The 22,050-nt window shown below is 43.5% G+C and overlaps 1 protein-coding gene across 1 annotated transcript in view; it reads right to left on the bottom strand.

Annotated features, from left to right (window-relative positions):
* Nucleotides 1–22,050, bottom strand: part of pde10a (phosphodiesterase 10A) — a 565,280-nt gene that overhangs the window by 211,500 nt on the left and 331,730 nt on the right. Inside the window, exons 10-12 of the mRNA XM_068044845.1 lie at nucleotides 19,148–19,206; nucleotides 11,946–11,997; nucleotides 5,892–6,034 (exon numbers count right to left, since the gene is read on the bottom strand). Of these exons, the coding sequence (XP_067900946.1) occupies nucleotides 5,892–6,034; nucleotides 11,946–11,997; nucleotides 19,148–19,206 (254 nt within the window). The remainder of the gene's footprint in view (nucleotides 1–5,891; nucleotides 6,035–11,945; nucleotides 11,998–19,147; nucleotides 19,207–22,050) is intronic.

Below are 22,050 nucleotides of genomic sequence, written 5' to 3'. Positions count from 1 at the left end.
TGGGATTCTGATGAGGAAGTGGAGACCTCCTCACAGATCTGTGGACAAAAGATGGACAGTTGTTCACCAGATATCCAAGTATCGCGGGGAACTATTAAGGATAGCCCATAAATTTCCTATAGCGGGACATGCGGGGATCCGGAAGACCCAATCATATATAGGTCCTCATTTTTACTGGCCAGGTCTTTCCAATGACGTGGTGCAGTTTTGTAAAACGTGCCATACGTGCCAGATTGTGGGAAAACTGCAACCTGCCGTTAAACCGGCACCTCTAATTCCCATACCAGTTTTTGGGGAACCATTTAGTCTGGTGTTGGTCGACTGTGTAGGACCTTTACTGAAAACAAAAGCGGGACATCATGTATATGGCTACTCAGTTCCCAGAGGCCATTCCCATGAGAACAATTTCTGCTAAGGTCGTGGTAGAGAAGTTAACCCAGTTCTTCACTAGATATTGATTACCAATTGAGATTCAGTCGGATCAAGGTTCTAATTTTATGTCTAAAATTTTTCAGGAGGTTATGAATAATTTGGGTGTAACACAGTTAAAGTCTTCAGCATACAACCCACAGCCACAAGGGGCTTTAGAAAGGTACCATCAGACCCTCAAAATGACGATCAGGGCATACTGTTGTGAATATCCCCATGATTAGGATAAAGGGCTAGAATTTATTTTGTTTGTCACTAGGGATTCACCTAATGAATCTACCGGTTTTAGTCCTTTTGAATTAGTTTATGGACACGAGATACAAGGTCCTCTCAAACTAATTAAAGTTTTTGGAACAGAGGGACAAATCTTCTGTGCTAGATTATGTATCGATGTTCCGGAAATGGCTCGAGAGCCTGCAAAGTGGCTTAGGAACCCCTTAAAATTTCCCAAACAACTCTGAAGAAATGGGCAGACAAGCATGCCAAGACCTGAACATTTCAACCAGCGGATGAGGTCTTAGTACTCCTGCCTTTACAGGGAGAATGGCTGAAAGCATGGTTCAGTGGTCCACATAAAGTGGTCACAAATGTGTAAGGTAAATCATTTAGTTGACATTGCAGATCGCTGGGAAAGGATTCAGCTACATCATATCAATATGTTGAAACAATATCATCACTGGGAGGAGGATAAGCAAGTACAGGTGTGACAGGTAGAGGGGACAGTGAAGGATGAAAGGGATAGTGAGGATAAGGCAGAAGGAGGCCCAGACCATTCTCAAATTGAACCTCCTACAATCCGATTAGCTAATACTGAACTGTTAGGGAGATTGGACACTATGCTTTAATATTTAGATGCAGAACAATGAGAAGACCTATCAAGACTATTCATGGCATTTAAGAGAGTCTGCAGGGACAAGCCAGGATGTACAACCTTAGCCACACAAGATGTGGATGTAGGGGAATCCTTTTCTATGAAACAGCATCTCTTAAGTCCAGAGAAACAGGCCCAGGTAAAAGCAGAAATCCAATACATGCTGGAAACCACCTAAATGAATCCAGTCAAAGCGGCTGCAGTTCCCCAGTGGTATTAGTGCGTAAACCTGATGATTCAACTAGACTCTGCACAGACTACAGAAAGTTTAATGCAGTAACAAAGACAGACTCCTACCCAATTCCTCATTTGGAAGACTGTATTGACAGAGTGGGCAGTGCCACTTTTCTTACAAAAATAGATTCGTTAAAGGGATACTGGCAATTCCCTTTAACATCATAAGCTAAAGAAATATCGGCCTTTGTCAGACCAGATGGTCCTTTCCAGTGCTGAGTGATGCCATTCAGGCTAAAAAATGCCACAGCAACCTTTCATGACTAATGAACCAAGTGGTAGCCAGTGTTTCTAACTGTGTGGTTTACCTTGATGATGTGCTGGTATACAGTGACACTTGGATGGACCACTTGGAACAACTAGAAGCTCTGTTTAGAATATTACAATCAGCTGATTTAGTAATAAACCTTGCCAAAAGTGAATTTGCAACAACAACAGTAACCTATCCCAGGCATATAGTAGGGCAAGGACAAGTGTTGCCAAGAACAGCAAAAGTACAAGCATTGGTGGAGTTCCCTACCCCTAAGACTAAGCGAGAAAGCATGAGGGTTTTGGGGATGTGTGGTTTCTACTGCAAGTTTGTACCAAACTTTAGTGCAGTAGTTTCTTTACTGACAGATTTGCTACAAAAAAGACCAAGGTAGTGTGGTCCAAGCAGTGCCAAGCATCTTTTGAGAGGCTGAAAACCATTTTGCTTAACGAACCAGTGTTGGCTGCTCCAAATTTCACTAAGCCCTTCAAGGTAGTGATTGATGCTAGTCACCTTGGGGTTGGTGCTGTCCTGTTACAAGACGATGAATCAGTTATAGAAAGGCCAGTGGCTAAATTGACACAGTGGGCGGCACAGTGGCGCAGTGGTTAGCACCGCAGCCTCACAGTTCCAGGAGGTTCAGGGTACTGCTTGTGCGGAGTTTGCAAGTTCTCCCTGTAACCGCATGGGTTTCCGCCAAGTGCTCCGGTTTCCTCCCACAGCCAAAGACTTGCAAGTTGATAGGCAAATTGGCCATTGTAATTTGCCCCTAGTGTAGGTAGGTGGTAGGAGAATGGTGGGGATGTGGTATGAAATATGGGATTAATGTAGGATTAGTATAAATGGGTGGTTGTTGGTTGGCACAGACTCAGTGGGTCAAAGGGCCTGTTTCAGTGTTGTATCTCTCTAATACTCTATGATACCAAAACAAATATTCAACATTAGAAAAAGAAACCTTAGGTTTATTATTGGCACTTATGTATTTTGAAGTCCATGTCTGCCACAACTGCAGAAAGACACTGGTATATACTAATCGCAACCCCCTAAGCTTTGTGAGAAAATTTTAAAACCGAATGCCAGGCTATTCCGATGGAGTTTACTATTATCACTTAAAGATAATCCACATTGCAGGCAAAAATAATGTAATTGCAGATGCTTTATCTAGAATCTAACTTTGTTAGTTTTAGTTTAGTTATACAGCACTGCATTTGCTTTGAGTTATCTGAGTGCAAAGATGGTACAAAGCAGAACTGTATTAACTGTGCGTAAAGAGTGAATGATTTGCATGTGTAAATGTGTTTTAAAACTTTTCAACTTCTGTTTCTGCATACTTTGTACTGAAACTCATTTAAAAATGGTGTTTCATTGCTCCAAGGACTTCCATTTTTTTGTTAATTTTTTTTGGAAGACTTGGGTTTTAAAACTGAAAAAAGATTCCATAGATGCTGGAACTTTATGTGTGTTTCTTAAAAAAAGAGGTCAGCGGGTCTTTCGGACTGAGCTTGCAAACAAACCAGTTTTCAGATAAATACCCAGAAGGGGGCTTTTTGACTTGAGAAAGATGTTTAGAGAGAAATAACAGGTCGATAGGGCGGCACAGTGGCGCAGTGGTTAGCACCGCAGCCTCACAGCTCCAGGGACCCGGGTTCGATTCTGGGTACTGCCTGTGCGGAGTTTGCAAGTTCTCCCTGTGTCTGCGTGGGTTTCCTCCGGGTGCTCTGGTTTCCTCCCACATGCCAAAGACTTGCAGGTTGATAGGTTAATTGGCCATTATAAATTTCCCCTAGTATAGGTAGGTGGTAGGGAAATATATAGGGACAGGTGGGGATGTGACAGGAATATGGGATTAGTGTAGGATTAGTATAAATGGGTGGTTGATGGTCGGCACAGACTCGGTGGGCCGAAGGGCCTGTTTCAGTGCTGTATCTCTAAACTAAACTAAACTAAGATTTAGAGGGGTCAGTAGGCTTGACTCCTCAGGTGTTTTTGGTTTCGCTTTGGGCAGGCAGATGGGATATGGACAATGGTTTGAAAAAGAGTTAAAGAATCAACCTGCCTGGGACAAGCTCCAACTCAGCCTGTTCCAGCTCTTTGAAAAGCTTGCCCGTTTTCCATCTCTTTGAGAAGCTCTGAGAAGCCATTGTAACAAACTGCCTGAAATCCCTGTTGCTGTATTTTTTTTTGGAAAGCCTGCCCAAACCCAAATCTTAAACACTGCCTGACAACAACTGTTCTCGGAAGATTCCAGTGACAGCCATCTACATGTATTTGGGACATCAAATAAAAACAAAGGACGTACAAGCATACGAATTAGGAGCAGATGTAGGCCATTCAGCCCCTCAAGCCTGCTCTGCCATTCAATAAGATAATGGCTAACCTGTTTGTGTTTCGAATTCCACACTCCCATCTAACCCGGATAACGCTTCCTTGACTCCCTTGCCTAACAAGAATCTATCTACCTACGTCGTAAAAATATTCAATGACCCCGCCTCCACCACCTTCTGAGGCAGAGTTCCAAAGTCACACAAACCTCTGAGAAAAAAAAAACTTCTCCTCATCTCTGTCCTAAAAGGACAAACCCTAATTTTAAAACAGTGGCCCCTAGTTCTGGCTTCACCCACAAAAGGAACCATCCTCTTGTCAAGACCGTTCAGGATCTTACAAACTTCAATTAAGTCTCCCCTCACTCATCTAAACTCCAGTGAAAACAAGCCCAGTCTGTCCAAACTTTCCTCATAAGACAACCCGCTCATTCCAGGTAGCAATCTAGTAAACCTCCTCTGAACCGCCTCCAATGCATTTACATTTTTCCTTAAATAAGGAGACCAAAACTGCACACAGTTTTCAAGATATGGTCTCACCAATGCCCTAAATAGCTGAAGCATAACATCCTTACTTTTATTTTCAATTCCTCTCATAATAAAGGATAGCCTTCTTTCTTACTTGCTGTACCTGCACACTAACTTTTTGTGACTTATGCACTAGAACACCTAGATCCCTCTGCACCTCAGAATTCTGCTGTCATTCTTTGTTTAAGTAATACTCTGCTTTTTTATTCTTCCTGCCAAAGCGAACAACTTCACCTTTTCCCACATTATACCCCATGTGCCAGATTTTTGCCCACTCACTCAACGTATACATATTGGTCTGCAAGCTCCTTATGTTCTCTTCACAACATATTTTCCAACCTATTGTGTCATCTGCAAATTTAGCTGCCATGCCATCGCTCCCCTCATCTAAGTCATTGATCTAAATTTTAAAAAGTTGCGGCCCCAGCACAGACCCCTACGCGACTCCACTCATCACATCCTGCCAATCAAAAAAGGACCCATTTATGCATACTATCTGTTTTCTGCCAGCCAGCCAATCTTCTATCCATGCTAATCTGTTACCTCCTACACCAGGAGCTCCTGGCCACCTGCTGAGAGCCCTTCTCCCCCTCATCCTCCTCACTCTTCAGCAGCTTGCATTGCTCTGTTTGGCCTCTGTTCATCCTCCAAGCCATGCTGTATTCTAAAGGGACATCTTTCCATATCTTCTCTTTTTTTCTTCAAGAATTAGGAAGTATTTGGACAAAGTATTCCTTTTGTCCTGTTTTGCAATAGTGCTCTAAGGAGTAATTTTTTTTTCAGTTAACTGGTATATATATATATGTGTGTGTGTAAGGGACTAAGGTAAAAAGGAAACTTCTATATTTCAATCTGTGTGTTAATGCTTTGCTTCATTACTGGTTATGTCTTCTCTTATAATAAACTGACAATTTTGTTGTTTATTAAAGAAACCTGGTTAGTGTATTTTATTCTGGGATAAAAATAGAATTGATGGTTGACCGTATCAGTAACTGGGAAAAATGTTAAATATATGTTGTGACTTGTGGAGTAGTGGAACAGAAAAACAGTGCACTCCGCCCGCCACAGTCGTAACAACAGCATAATTGCAAAGCAATTGTCCTCATTAAAGACCTGCAACAAAGTCAACTTTCAGTTCAAAAAAGCATAAAATTGAGTTAATCTTCACTATTACACTCAATTTTTTCCCCTATTTTTGGAATATTTTCGATGGAAAGGCTATGTTACATTCAGTGTTTATAATACAATAACTTGGTACCTAATCTCTTTGGTTTTCTTGAAGACTGGTTTTCCTTCCTTCTCTTCACCGATGTCAAACAAGTCTGAATATAACTCCCTGTTGTTGTGGTCAACTTGAAAGAAAGCGCAGCGATCTGCATTCACCAAGTTTTTTGCATTTATCTGGGAAAAGAATTAAAAAAGATAATCAATAGTAGATTAAAACTTAGTGACAGAATAAAAAGAGTCAATGGCTGTTTTGATGTTGAAAATGGCTGAGATTGCAATGCAGTGAGAATCAATTGGAGGGATAATTGGAGCTTTTGCGATTTCACAGCAAAGTAGAACCCTGTGCTCAATGTTTCCAAAATGAAGGTATTTTAAAAGGTGCATAAATCCCATAACTATCAAGGCATTACCATGATGCTTCTCATCATCATCAAGCCTCTATGAAATGTAACCTGTTAGGGGCGGCACAGTGGCGCAGTGGTCAGCACCGCAGCCTCACAGCTCCAGCGACCCGGGTTCAATTCCGGGTACTGCCTGTGTGGAGTTTGCAAGTTCTCCCTGTGTCTGCGTGGGTTTCCTCTGGGTGCTCCGGTTTCCTCCCACATGCCAAAGACTTACAGGTTGATAGGTAAATTGGCCGTTAGCAACTGCCCCTAGTATAGGTAGGTGGTAGGGAAAATGTGGGGATGTGGTAGGAATATGGAATTAGTGTAGGATTAGTATAAAATGGGTGGTTGATGGTCGGCACAGACTTGGTGGGCCGAAGGGCCTGTTTCAGTGCTGTATCTCTAAAAAAAAAGTATTGATTTTTTTATGCAATTCTCCATCTGTCAGGCTTCATCAATGAGATTCAGTTGGCTGTAATTATATCTTTTGCAAACTAGCCCAGGTCGAACAAAAAATTTAATATAATGCAGTAACACATGTACAGCAATACCAGAAATTAATAAATTTCCCATTAACCTTTCCAATTACAAATTCTTATGTTCACATTTATGATGGAAAGTACTGATGAAAACTTGTCATACTACAATTACACCCTTCACACAATGCAGATGCTACAGGTGAAGAACTTGGATGCAAGTGAATGTTAGGCAAGTAGTCCAATAGTACAAAGGTAAAGGAGCAGTTGAGAGGGGTGATAGAGTTGGGTGTCATCAGTGTACACGTGGAGGTTGACCCCATATCTGCAGATGATATTGAACATAAGACGATGAAGAGGAGGGGTCCAAGGATGAATTCTTGGGGGGATTCCCAAGGTGAGAGTGCGAGGATAAGATAAGCCTCAGTTACATGTACGCATCAATAACCAAAATATATAAATTTTAATATGTCTGTATCAGTAATAAATTATAGTAATGTGCGCATCAATAATAAAAAGTAATAAACCGTTGAAATTAGAAATAAGCTTCAGTAATTTCAGCAATTAATAAAAAAAAGTAACATGCATAACACTAGAAAAAACTTCCATAATCAAAAATTCATAATTTGCTGTAATGTGTGTGCATTAATTAATGGTGTCCATTTTTGTGAAATGCTTTGTGAAGAATCTTTAGATTCCCTTTTGTCATCCCCTCCTTTCTTGTCTTGGTACTTAGCGCTTGCCCTTTTTTAAAGTTTCAATTTTGCCCTTATCTCTTTATTGAACCATGGTGTTTTATTCTTGCTGGCTTGTTTTTGATTTACTGACATTTATACCTCAAGTCTAAATGTAAAGTCAACTGGATACACTAGTAATCAGTAAGAGTAAGATGAAGCTGAAAAGGGGGGGGCATATGACAAGCATCAGGTTGATAATACAAGTGAGAACAAGGCTGAATATACAAAGTTCAGAGGGGAAATGACAAAGGAAATAAGAGAGGCAAAGAAAGAGTATGAGAAGACATTAGCAGCTAACATAAAAGGAAATCCAAAAGTCTTCTATAGGCATATAAATAGCAGAATGGTAGTGGGGCTGATTAGGGACCAAAAAGGAAACCTATGCATGGAGACAGAGGGCAAGGCTGAGTTGCTTAATGAGTACTTTGCATCTGTCTTTAGCAAAGAATAAGATACCGCCAAAGTCACAGTAAAAGAAGTGGTAGTTGAGATACTGGTTGGGCTAAAAATTGTTAAAACAGTGGTACTGGAAAGGTTGGTTGTACTTAAAGTAGATAAATCACCAGGTCCATGGGATACATTCTAGGTTGCTGAGGGAAGTAAGGGTAGAAATTGCAGAGGTATTAACTGTAATGTTTCCATCCTCTTTATATATGGGTGTGGTGCCAGAGAACTGCAAATGTTACACTCTTGTTCAAAAACGGGTAAAGGATAAAGCCAGCAACTACAGGCCCGCCAGTTTAACCTTGGTGGTGGGAAAGCTCTTAGAAACGATAAACTGGGACAACATTACTAGTCACTTGGACGAGTGTGGATTAATTAAGGAAAGTCAAAACGGACTTGTTAAAGGCAAGACATGTTTAACTAACTTGACTGAGTTCTTTGATGAGGTAACAGAGAAGTTTGATCAAGTGTATACGGACTTCAAAAAGCTGTTTGATAAAGTCATAATAAGCTTGTCAGTCAAGTTGAAACGCATGGAATTAAAGGGGCAGTGGCAACATGGATATGAAATTGGCTGAAGGACAGGAAACAGAGTAGTGGTGAATGGTTAATTTTTGAACTGGGGGAAAGTATACAGTGGGGTTCCCCAGAGGTCAGTACTAGGATCACTGCTTTTCATGATATGTATTGATTAATTGGACTTGGTTGTACAGGGCACAATTTCAAAATTTGCAGATAACACAAAATTTGAACGTGCAGTGAACAGTGAGGAGGATGGTGATAGACTTCAAGAGGACATACACAGGTTGATGGAATGGGTGGACACATGGCAGATGAAATGCAAAGTGATATGTTTTGGCAGGAAGAAAGGGGAGAGGCAATATAAGCTAAATGGTACAATTCTAAAGGGGGTTCAGGATCAGAGAGACCTAGAGCACAAATCATTGAAGGTGGCAATGCTGGTTGAGAAAGTGCTTAAAAAAGCATATGGGATCCTGGGCTTTATAAGGAGATGTGGAGCTCGATTTTATCAGCCCTCTACAGATGGTCTGGGAGGCAGGGATGCCTGTAAAATTGCGAGGGAAGGTGAAGGTGGAGGTGGAGTGCCCGTCATCCTCCCGCTGTCATGCCAGTTTACTGGTGGCAGAGAAAATGGAGGATGGCATTCCCATCCAGAGGCCAATTGAGCCACTTAAGTGGCCATCTAAGGGCTTCTTACTGCTGCCGCTGGTAAATTTGGACCCTCCGCCATGTGGGAAGACCACCTGGTGAACCCGAGCCGCCTATCTGCAGTCTCGTGTGGAGGGGCCCTCCTAAGCGGGCACTCTGTGGCCCACAGAGGGCCCCCACCAGCTTGCAATAGCCGCCCTTGCGGCAACCAGCCCTTGCCCTCACCAAGCCCCCGCCACTTGCCGGGGCCAGTCAGGCAGACCCACTTACCTGGTTGGGAGGGCAGCTGGCTCCCATGGTGTCCTCTCTTCTAGGCACAGTCCCAGCAGTGGCCACTGCTCCTGGTGGTGCTGCTGACTGCTGATCTGCTGGACTTCTGATTGGCCAGCAGCTCCCGGGGGCAGGCGGCCATCCTTTAAAGGAACTGCACCCCAACGGCAACTAATTAGTTGCCTGACAGAAATACAATGCGGCTGGGGGTCCTACAAATGGTTGAGGCGTGATCGCTTCCCCCCACGATTCCAGTGTATTGTTGGGTCCCAAGACACTAAGACAAAATTCAGCTCATACATTACAAAAGTAAGGAAGTTATGATGAACCTTTATACAACATTGTTTCAGCTACAACTGGAGTATTATGTCCAATTCTGAGCACTATACTTTAGGAAGAATGCGAAGCCCTTAGAGAGGGTGCAAAAAATATTCGCCAGAATGATTCCAGGAATGAGGGACTTCAGTTACAGGGACATACTGGAGAAGCTGGGTTGTTCTCCTTACAACAGAGAGGGTTGAGAGAAGATTTGACAGAGATGTCAAAATTATGAGGTGTCCAGATCGCGCAGACAGTGACAAACTGTTCCCATTGGCAGAAGGGTCTAGAAACAGAGAACACAGATTTTCAGTACTTCTGCCCCTCTGAGGCAGGAAGTCCTGCCTACAAGAGCTGCCGGCCAAAAGAACCAGGCAAAAGAACCAAAGGTGTCACGAAGAATTTTTTTTTAATGTGGTGGTGGTTATGATCTGTAATGCTTTGTCTGAATGGGTGGTGGAGGCAGATTCAGTCGTGGCTTTCAAAAAGGAATTAGAAAGTATTTGAAGGGAAAAAAAATTGCAGACTTCTGGGGATAGGGCTTGTTCTTGCAGAGAGCCGGCACAGACTCAAAAGACCAAACAGCTTGTGCTGTAACCATTCTATAATTGCCACAACCATCACTTATCTTATTGTCACATGGTTAATAAAAACAACATGGATTTTAATATGTATATTTGACACTGCTTACAAAGGCAAACGTTTTTAAAATTCAATTCATGCCAAAATTAAGTTTATAGTTGTTGAAATATAACACTTGCTTATGTTCTTTTGAGGTTAGTTAAGACATAACGTCATGGTAGAGGGGGTTTACTCAGCATCCATGCAGTGCCCAATCCAAAAGTGTTTTATGCTGATACTGATTACAGAATGTTAAATCAACATTATGTTCTCCAATACTAAAGTATATCTTTTTAAATTTATTTTGAGATACAGCACTGAAACAGGCCCTTCGGCCCACCGAGTCTGTGCCGACCATCAACCACCCATTTATACTAATCCTACACTAATCCCATATTCCTACCACATCCCCACCTCTATTCCCCTACCACCTACCTATATTAGGGGCAATTTATAATGGCCAATTTACCTATCAACCTGCAAGTCTTTTGGTGGTGGGAGGAAACCGGAGTACCCGGCGAAAACCCACGCAGACACAGGGAGAACTTGCAAACTCCACACAGGCAGTACCCAGAATTGAACCCGGGTCGCTGGAGCTGTGAGGCTGCGGTGCTAACCACTGCGCCACTGTGCCGCCCTTGATGAGCATCAAAATTTATCAAAAAGTTTTTTTTAAAAATCTTTACTTTCTGCTTTTAGGAACTAAGCATTGATTTCCAAAGCCACAAGTATTGTTCCCTGTGCAATGCATCTCATGAATGGTTAACATTAACAAGTGCAACAGCAGCAGACTGCCAAAATAATAATCATCTGTCATCCCTATGCCAAAGTGTTACAACATATGCCTAACTCAAGGACTTACAAGCAGAAGGCAGTAAACCATACTATTCCATCATTTCTTACTGAAGTCAAACATCACTTCCTGAAATATGGGTCAGAATTTTACTCCCCTCCCCCACAGGAGTGGGCTGGAGGCGGGGTGGGGGTCCATAAAACGGAGTGGGAGGCAGGGTGCCGTTTCCATCGCCTTCCTGCCTCCGCTGCAATTTTACGAGGGGTGGTGGTAGTGAGAAACAGCCCGCCCACCTCAGGTCAATTAAGGCCCTTAAGTGTCCAATTAACTGCCACTTAAGGGCCTCCTCCCACCGCCGCAGGTATATTATCAGGTGGCTAGGTGGCTCAGGACCCCCAGGAAGACGCTCAGTGAAACCTGGTGGCCTCCTTGCGGGTTGGGGGGGAGGGCACACCACGGTCCACCGCTCCCCCGAACTACATTCCCCCCCACCCCGCCACTCTCCCGACCAACCTCCTATTGCCCACACTTACCTTTTTTCTGGGGCCAGCATCACTCTTGCTCCTCTCCCTGGCTGCACTCCCAGCCGAGGCCACTGCTCCCAGTGACGCTGTTGGGACTGAGATCTGCCAGCCTGCTGAATGGCCAGCAGCTCTTGGAGGCGGGACTTCCTGCCTCAGAGGGGTGGAAGTACCGTCCGCGGCCAATTAAGGGCCTGGGCCACGTAAAATCATAGCGCAGCTCCCAGGCCTGGCGGAGGTGGGCTTGGCCCTGACTGTTTGGCCGGTGGGTGGGGACTCCCACCCAATGTAAAATTTCGGTCATGGAATCTTCCAAGATAAATTGGATAAAACATTGCCAGGTACTCACCATAATGTGCTCAAGTAAGGAATCTATTGCTAGTATATTATCAAAGTAGGTTCTGTAAGAAAAGAAGAATGGGTTGAAGTACAGTCATCCACACCATTCAGATTGCTTTCTAAATTATCTGTACTAACTTTTGTTCTTCTGTTGCAAAGGATCTGCTCTGCTTGTATTGAACCAAGTGCTATAAGGATTATAACCTTGTATGCCATGTAGAAAAAAAGGACAGTTTGAACACTTTAGGGGGTTGTTCTTGTCACGTCTAAGACCACTTGAAATAATCTTTGTAGATTAAAGTATCATGTGAGATAAAGTATCATGTGGTTCTATCCACCTACAGTACAAGACACCCAGGATCCCATGGAGAAATTATCAGGGGGAATAAGGAAATGGCAGAGGCATTGAAAAACTATTTTGTGTCTGTCTTTACAGTAGAAGACGCAAGTTTCATAACAGAAATAGATGGTAACCTAGGGGCTAAAAAGAGTGAGGAAATTAATATCAGCAGAGAAAAAGTATTGGAGAAACTTAAGGGACTAAAACCTGACAAATCCACAAGACCTGATAGCCTACACCCTAAGGTTTTAAAAGAGATAGCTGCAGAGATAGTGGATGTGCTAACTATGATTTTCCAAAATTCCTTAGATTCAGGAACCATCAGATTGGAAGTTGGCTAGTGTTACACTGCTTTTCAAAAGAGGGAGAAAGAAACAGGGAGAGAAACTGATGTTAGCTTAACATCAGTTGTCGGGAAATGCTGAATCTATTATTAAGGGAAGTCTTAACAATGCACTTAGAAAAAGCACAGTATGATTAGAACAAGTCAAGGTGGTTTTACTAAAGGGAAATCCTGTTTGACAAATTTATTAGAGATTTCTGAGGATGTAACTAGTAGGATAGATAAAGGGGAACCAGCAGATGTAGCATACCTGGATTTCCAGAAGGCATTCGATAAAGTGCCATACGAAAGGTTATTAGGCAAGATAAGGGTTCATGGAGTTCAGGGTAATATATTAGCATGTAGAGAGGGTTGGTTAACAGGAAGCTAAGAGTGGGCATAAAAGGGGCATTTTCAAATTGGCAGGCAGTAAATTAGTGGAATGCCACAAGGATCAGTGCTGGGGCCTCAGCTATTTACAATCTATATTAATGACTTAAATAAAGAGACAGAGAGTTTACCTAAGTTTGCTGATGATATCTGGGTGGAAAGGTAAGCTGTGGGAAGGACACAGAGAGGCTACAAAGAGATACAGACATGTTAAGTGAGTGGCAGATGTAGGATAATGTACAGAAGTGAGAAGTTATTCACTTTGGTCGTATGAATAGAAAAGAAGAATATTTTTTAAAAGGTGTGAAACTTGAAAGTGTTGATGTTCAAAGAGACTTAGGTGTGCCTGTACAAGGAATGCAGAAAGTTAACATGCAGGTACAGCAAGCAATTAGGAAGGTAAATTGCAAGGGGATTGGAGTACAGGAATAAAGAAGTTCTGCTATAATTGTACAGGGTTTTGGTGATACACATCTGGAGTATTATGTGCAGTTTTGGTCTCCACATTTAAGAAAGGATATACTTGCATTGGTCCTGGGATGAGGGGGTTGTCATATGACGAGAAGCTGAGTAAATCGGGCCTATATTCTCTGGAGTTTAAAAGAACGAGAGGCAATCTCATTGAAACATACAAAATTCTGAAGGGGCTGCATAGGGTAGACACTGAGAGATTGTTTCCACTGGTTAAGGAATCTAAAACATGGGAGCACAGTCTCAGGATAAGGGGTCAATCATTTGGGACTGAGGTGAGGAGAAATGACTTCACTCAAAGTGTTGTGAATCTTTGGAATTCTCTACCCCAGAGGTTGTGGGTGCTCCATCGTTGAATATACTTAAGGCTGGGATAGACAGATTTTTGGTCTCTCAGAGAATCAAGGGATGTGCGAGCCGGCAGGAAAGTGGAATTGAAGCTTAAGATCAGCTATGATTGTACTGAAGCGCAGCAGACTTGATGGGCCATATGGTCTACTCATGTTCCTATTTCCTGTGTTCTTGTATGATCAATCGTTCCTGATTCCTTTGACTTCTCCTTATCAACTCACTGTTGTAGACAGCAGATGTAAATCACTGTATCATCTCTGACCCCAAAGACCATCAACCAGGATTCAATTGGCAACATGGTTGTTTGCATTTCTCAACTTTCGAACTAGGCAGGGACAGTGCTCACCGATGGGGCCTTCGAGGCGACTACAAATTTCCTTGCAGCAAATACAAACTATGTCCCAATTCACTGAATTATGTCCACCAACTAATCTACCTAGCGGCCCACATTTTTCAGGCTGGTGTTAAGAATGCTCTAAGGTGGCCTGAATTATACGATGAGTCTATATACAATAAATAAATAATGTGAAAGGAGAAGATGAAGAAGATTTTGTATCGATTCCAAATTTTTTGTCTTATATGCCATATGGCAAATAATTATCAGTGTACAAATTTCATATGGAAGTTGCTATAAAGTAAACTTCTGTTGAACCTTCCAGAGTTTAATATCCCAGACTTACATAGTGTTACATAGAACATGCAGCACAGAAACAGGCCATTTGGCCCAACTAGTCCCTGTCGGCTTTTATGCTCCGCTCAAGCCTCCTCCCATCTTTCCTCATCTAATTCATTCCTCATTTTTCCTCTCTGTCTTGCGTAACCCACTATTCCCTTCTCCCTCATATGCTTACCTAGCCTACCCTCAAATGCATCTATATTATTCACCTCAAGCATTTCCTGTGGTAGCAAGTTCCACATTCTTGCCACTCTCTGGGTAAAGAACTTTCTTTTGAATTCCTATTTGATTCCTTGTTAACTACCTTATATTGATTGCTCTTCCCCACAAGTGAAAACACTTTCTTTGGCCGGAATTTAACGTTGAGGCAGTGGCCCGCCCACCAGCTGAAAAGTCAGGGGGCAGTCCGCCTCCGCTGGGCCTGGAAGCCACGCTGTTATTTTGTGTGGCCCAGGCCCTTAATTGGCTTCGGTCAGAACTTGCGCCTCTCTGATGCAAGAGGTCCCACCTCCAAGAGCTGCTGGTCAATCAGAGGGCTGGCAGCTCTTCAGTCCCAGTTGGGCCACCGGGAGCAGTGGCCACTGTTGGGACTGGACCCAGTGAGAGAAGCCATGATGGACGCTGGCCTCAGAACAGGTAAGTGGGGTCAGGACTTTCCAGGGACAATCGGCTAGGCCCCGATGATGAGTCAAAGAGCAGGGCAGGGGGGGGTAGTTTTAGCAGGGGCGGTCGATCAGGAGGGCCACCCGTCAGCCTGCAAGGAGGCTGCCAGGTACTACTGGCTGGCCTCCTCAGGTGCTAAAGTGCCCATCAGCCGCTGGTAAAATACCAGCGGTGGTGGGAGGAAGCCCTTAAGTGGCAATCAATTGGCCACTTAAGCACCTCAATTTTCCTGGGGCAGGCGGGCCATCTGCCACCTCCCCACCACTAGTGAAATAGCAATAGGAGCGGGTTGGTGACAGGCATGGCACCCCCGCCTCCCACATGATTTTACGCCGCACTTCCCCGCCTGCTCTCAGTGGTGGGGTAGAGAAGGTGTTAAATTCTGGCCTTTGTGTCTACTTTATTAAAACCTTTCATAATTTTAAAGACCATTATTAAGTCACCCCTAAGCCTTCTCTTTCCACAAGAAAAGAGACTCTGCCTGTACATTCTTTCCTGACGCATAGAACATCACATTTCTGGCATCATTTTTGTAAATCTTTTTTGCATCCTCTTCTGTGCATCTATATCATTTTTATAATATGTTGACCAGAATTAAGTGTGATCAAACCAAGGTTCGATACTAGTTTAGCATAACTTCTCTATTTTCCCATTCTTTCCCTCTAGAAATAAACCCTAGTGCTTGGTTAGAGTCATAGAATTATACAGCACAGAAACAGGCCCCTTTGGTCCATCGTGTCTCTGCTGGTCATCAAGCGCCTATCTATTCTAATCCCATTTTCCAGCACTTGGTCAGAAGCCTTGTATGCTATGGCATTTCAAGTGCTCATCTAAATACTTCTAAAACATTGTGGGGTTCCTGTCTCTACCATCCCTTCGGGCAGTGTGATCCAGATTCCAACCATCCTCTGGGTGAAATTTCTTTTCCTCAAATCCCCTCTAAACCTCCTGCCTCTTACCTTAAATCTATGCCCCCTGGTTATTGACTCCTCTGCTAAGGGAAAAAGTTTCTTCCTATCTATCCTATCAATGCCCCTCATAATTTTGCATACCTCAATCAGGTCCCCCTCAGCCTTCTCTGCTCTAAGGAAAACAACCTAGCCTATCCAGTCTCTCCTCATAGCTAAAATGCTCCAGCCCAGGCAACATCCTGGTGAATCTCCTCTGCACCCTCTCCAGTGCAATCACATCCTTCCTATAGTGTGGTGACCAGAACTGTACACAGTACTCCAGCTGTGGCCTAACTAGCATTAGGTTGCTTTGGTTATGCCCTTATTAAGTTGTGTTGCTACTTTTAATGATTTATGTCTTTATACTCCTAGATCCCTTTGCTCCTCCACCCCATTTGGATTCTTATTTTTCAAGAAATATGTGCCATCCTTATTTTTCTTACCAAAATGTAATACCTCACGCTTAACTATGTTAAAAGTAATTTGCCAATTATATGTCCATTCTTCAAGATTTTTTTTAATGTGTCTTGTAATTTGTTGAGGTCCTCCTCAGTATTGACTAATCCCTCCCCAATTTGGAGTCAGTCAAAAATTTAGAAATTATGTTTTGAATTCCAAAGTCTAAATACTTAATAAAAATTGTGAACAACAGTGCTTACATCAAAGATCCCTGTGGGACCCCACTTTCCATCTTCTGCCACTCTGGCTAGCTTGCCTTTACCCCAACTCTGTGCTTTCTGTCTTGCAGCCTGCTAGTTATCCATTTTTAAAAGATCAGATAAACCCCGTAGAACTTCTATGTATGTAACTTTTTTGTCCTTAGAGTAGCTTTGATTTGATTAAAATCTTGTTTTAGTGATGCTTTCGGATGGAATGTTATATTTCCAATTTGATGATTGCATAACCTGTAGTTGTAATTGATGGCCAGAATGGTCAAAGTCATATGTCCCTCATCATAAAAATCACCAGTGAATGCTTCACAAGAACAAAAGGTTGGGATTCAGCCTACAGAACCCCAACCATCTCGTAGCATAACTCTTCCAGCCTACCATGTAACTGCATTTTCAACACCTATAATTTAGTAGCTTTGTCTGTTTTTACAATTATTTTTGTGTCATCAACAAATTTGACAAATATGAGAAAGAATCATTCAAGTTCACTTTACTCAACAATATATTCCAGTCTGACATTACAGGGGGAATTTTAATCCCCCATGATGGGCAGGAGAGGGGTTGGGAGAGGTAAAAATCTAGAATGGTTTAACTTGCCAGCACATATTTTTACAGTGTTTGTATGCATGGCATGTCTGAACCCTGCCATGGAGAGGTAGAATGACTCATTACATTTAAATCAGGTTCCCACAATGCAGTTGGGAGCCAATTTAAAATATAATACTGGGCAGCCAGGTTCCCTCGCACTTAGGAAACCTGGCAGTGAAATGGAGACGTGAACAGCCAGGTCAAGCAAGTAAGTGCTTTTTATTGCACTGTTTGTGGGCCAGGAGGAACAGGCGTGCTGCCCCTTGCCCCGCAAGCAAATTTTCTGCTGTGATCATCCAACTCGCACTCCAAACCTAGAGAAATGTGAAGTGATTCATTTTGGTGGGAAGAACATGGAGAGACAATATAGAATAAAGGGTACAATTCTAAAGGGGGTGCAGGAGCAGAGGGACCTGGATGTATATGTGCAGAAGTCATTGAAGGTGGCAGGACAGGTTGAGAGAGCGGTTATTAAAGCATACAGTGTCCTGGGCTTTATTAATAGGGGCACAGAGAACAAGAGCAAGGAAGTTATGTTGAACTTGTTTGGCCTCAGCTGGAGTATTGTATCCAATTCTGGGCGCCACACTTGAGGAAAGATGTGAGGGCATTGGAGCGAGTACAGAAAAGATTCAAGAGAATGGTTCCAGGGATGAGGAATTTCAGTTATGAAGATAGATTGGAGAAGTTAGGATTGTTTTCCTTGGAGAAGAGAAGACTGAGAAGTGATTTGATAGAGGTATTCAAAATCATGAGGGTTCTGGACAGAGTAGATAGGGAGAAATTGTTCCCACTTGTGAAAGAATTGAGAATGAGAGAGCACAGATTTAAAATATTTGTTAAGAGAAGCAAAAGTGACATGAGAAAATTTTTTTCCACACAGCTAGTGGTTAAGATCTGGAATGCACTGCCTGAGAACATGGTGGAGGCAATTACAATTGAAGCATTCAAAAGGGAATTAGACAGTTATATGAAAAGGAAGAATGTGCAGGGTTATGGGGAGAAGGTGGGGAATGGAACTAAGGGAATTGCTCTTTCGGAGAGCCAGTGCAGATGCGATGGGCTGAATGGCCTTCTTCTGCACTGTAACGATTCTGTGATTCTGAGCCTTCTGCCTGGTGATTTCTCCCCACCCTTTCTGCCCTGACCCACCCTTTCTGCCCATAATCTCTCCCGCTCCCCACCCTCTGGATTACTGGTCCAACCTCGACCTCCCCCACCCTTCTCTCTCTTTCCTGGTTGCCAGGGACCATACCCAATTGCAGCTTTCTGCTGCTGGCTTTCCCACCCGGCAGTCAGCCAGCCTCTCAACCTGGCCGGCTGTCAGGCAGGAAACGGAGTAAAAAAACTGCAATGAGGTCCTGGCATTTAATTCAGCAGCACCTCTGCATTTCCAAGTTTTGTCCCGCAACCATGCTCCTCTGCTCCCTTGTAAATATTGGGACCTACACCTCTTATTAGTTTTCTACTTGAAGTTCTATTCCAAAAGTTTCATGTGAAATTTTACCCAAAAGGTATCTAATAGTACAAATAATCTTTAGCATTAGGAATTTCACTATTAACCTCAACTGTAATGTCATCAATGAAGTCAAAGGGCTTTCCCTTCTAAAACCATGATTTGTTTCACCTAATTTTGGTGTAGGGTCTGCAGTTGCCTAATTCAAATGTGCTGTGTTTTCTTAATATACTGCAGCAAAAGTCAAGCCAATGTTCAATAATAAGGATATATTACTTTGTCATATATTATTGCCTCAAACAATATATTTGTCAAATCAAAATGAATCACTTACTTGGATACATCCAGCAGAAAATCATTCATTTTACTCTGCCTGGCAAGACCTCTGGAAACCTGAAAAAGGAGGTTTCATATCAGGGCAATATTTTAAAAGGGTTTTTGCCCCCAACAAGTTCAGTTAAGCACGTGTATGTCAGAGGGCTGGATTTTATCCAGCCAGCAGGAGAGAGAGTGGAGGCATGGGGGTGGGGCAGTGGGGGGGGGGGGCGTAAAAGTCGTGGTGCACACACTCACCCAGAAACCTGACGTCATGACGTCGGTTCTGGATTTTGTCAGTGGTAGGAAAGCTTCAAGATGGAGCTGCTGCCCCGACGCAGCGGGACTGAAATTTAAATTGGTGAACAGCTCGATAGAATGCATCCGCATTGAATTAAACATATAATTTTATGTTTTAAATTTAGTCAATGATGCATGGGGATCACATGCCTTCAGATCCCCAGCCATTTAAAGGTATCGACACCAAGGCAAGGCCGCAGTGACGCTGTGGGAAGGCAGCCATGGGGAGCAATGGATAAGGCAAGAGGGGGGAGTGGAGGCCATTGTCGATCTGCGGTGCTGGGCTCTCTGTACGGGTGGGCTCACTCTCGTTTGCAAGGGTTAAGTGGGCGCACTCTCGGGTGCAAATGTCGGGTGGGCTCACTCTCAGATGCTGGCTCTCTGGAAGGGTGGGCATTGAGGGGCATTAGCGTGTCTTCAGAGGGGAATAGCAATGGGAAATTCCCAAGGCAAGTTCTTCTCTGCAAGGATAGCACACGGGAGGAGTAAAAATCAGCTAGCATGGGTCTCATACACCAAGTCTTTGTAGATCCCCCTGTTGAGCAGCAGCGGTTCAGAGGGAAGAAGGGCCAGGATGCAGCTGGGCCTGCTCGTCAAGCTCCAATAAGAGAGCGGCAGCAGCCAACCAAGTCAAGAAGTGCCTATCCATGCCAGAGTGTGTACCGGACTCGCCTCAGCTACTTCCAAATGTCCGAGCGGCCGTCTCAGTGAAGACTGCGGTTCTCCAGTGAGGCCATCACCAACCTATGTGCCATGGTGCAGGACAAGCTGTGACCCATGGACTTTGGTGGACACCAATGCCCATGGCCCTAAAGATCACTGTGGCACTCAGCTTCTACCTATCTGACTCTTTTCAGGGATCCACTGGGGACATTTTATACAATTTATATCAATGACTTGGATGAAAGGACTGAATGTATGGTAGTTAAATTTGCCGATGCCACCAAGATAGGAAGGAAAGTTAAGTTGTCAAAAGAAGGTAAAGAGTCTACAAAAGGATACAGATAGGTTCAGTGAATGGACAAAAATTTGGCAGATCATAGGAAATAGGGGCAGGAGTACTGGAGTATAATGTGGGAATATGTGAATGTGTCCACTTTGACAGGAAGAATAGAAAAGCAGCATATTATTTAAATGGAGAGAGACTGCAGAACTCAGTGGTACAGAGGTGTCCTGGTACATGAATCACAAAAGATTAGTATGCAGGTACATCAAGTGATTAAGAAGGCAATAGAATGCTGGCATTTATTGCAAAGGGAATCGAGTATAAAAGTAGGGAATTTTTACTGCAGCTGTACAGGATCTTGGTGAGATGGCATCTGGAGTACTGTGTACAGTTTTGGTTTCCTTATTTGAAAAAAGAATATAACTGCGTTAGCAGCAGCTCATAGAAGGTTCACTCAACTAATTTCGGGGATGAAGGGCTTATTTTATGAGGAAAGGTTGAACAGATTGGGCCTATATCCACTGGAGTTTAGAAGAATGAGAGGTGACCTTATTGAAACATACAAGATCCTGAGGGAACTTGATAGAGTGAATACTGGAAGGATGTTTCCATTTGTCGGGGAGACTAGAGACTAGGGGACACAGTTTAAGGATACGGGGTCTCCTTTTTAAGACAGAGATGAGGAGAATTTTTTTTTTTCTCAAAGGGTCCTTAGTCTGTGGAATTCTCTTCCCCAGAAAGCAATGGAGGTTGGGTCACTGAATTTATTCAAGGCTGAATTGGATAGATTTTTGATAGACAAGGGAATCAAGGGTTATGGGGGGCAGACAGGAAAGAGGAGTTGAGACCACAACGAGATCAGCCATGATCTTATTGAATGGCAGAGCAGGCTCAAAGGGCCAAATGGTCTACTCCTAATCCTAAGTCCTATGTTCCTATGACGTGTGGTGTCTCTCACACAGCAGCCCACCGCTGCATGAAGATGATGACCAATGCTTTATTCAAGGGGGCTGGTGACTATGTGTGGTACTGGACCAAACCTGACAGGCGGAGAGGGCCATCGCTGGATTCCCCCAGGTGCAAGGTGTCATTGACTGCGTGCAGGTGGCCATCGAGACTAATGCCTTCATCAACAGGAAGGGCTTCTGTTCCATCAACATACAACTAGTCTGCGACAGCGGAAACGCAGCCTGCAGATGTGTGCCTGCTTCCCAGGAAGCAGCCATGATGCCTACATAATTCGATAATCCGAGGTGCCACAGCTTTTCAGGGCCCCTGCTCACCTTCAGGGATGGATACTTGGGGACAAGGGCTACCATTGAAAACATGGCTACTCACGCCTGAGAGGAACCTTTGCAATGCAGCAGAAGAGAAGTATAACACCTGCCACTGGTCCACCAAAGCGACCATGAAATGAGCTGCTGAAGATGAGATTTCGGTGCCTCGATAGATTCGCTGGAACCCTGCAGTATGCCGCAGTGACGGTCTCACATATTGTGGTAGTCTGCTGTGCTCTGCACAAACTAGCACAGCAGAGGGGGGAGGCCTTGTATGAAGAGGACATGATTAAGCACTAGTCCTCATCCAATGAGGAGGATGTGGAGGAGGCTAATGAGCAGGCAACACTGGATCTTGCTTCCCTTGCACCGAAGGTTTGGATCATTGAGAGACATGCA

The sequence above is a fragment of the Heterodontus francisci genome, chromosome 13 (assembly GCF_036365525.1).
Source record: "Heterodontus francisci isolate sHetFra1 chromosome 13, sHetFra1.hap1, whole genome shotgun sequence".
NCBI classification, from domain to species: Eukaryota; Metazoa; Chordata; class Chondrichthyes; order Heterodontiformes; family Heterodontidae; genus Heterodontus; species Heterodontus francisci.
Note: the sequence above shows the minus strand (reverse complement) of the source record. Positions and strands in the feature narration are given on the sequence as shown.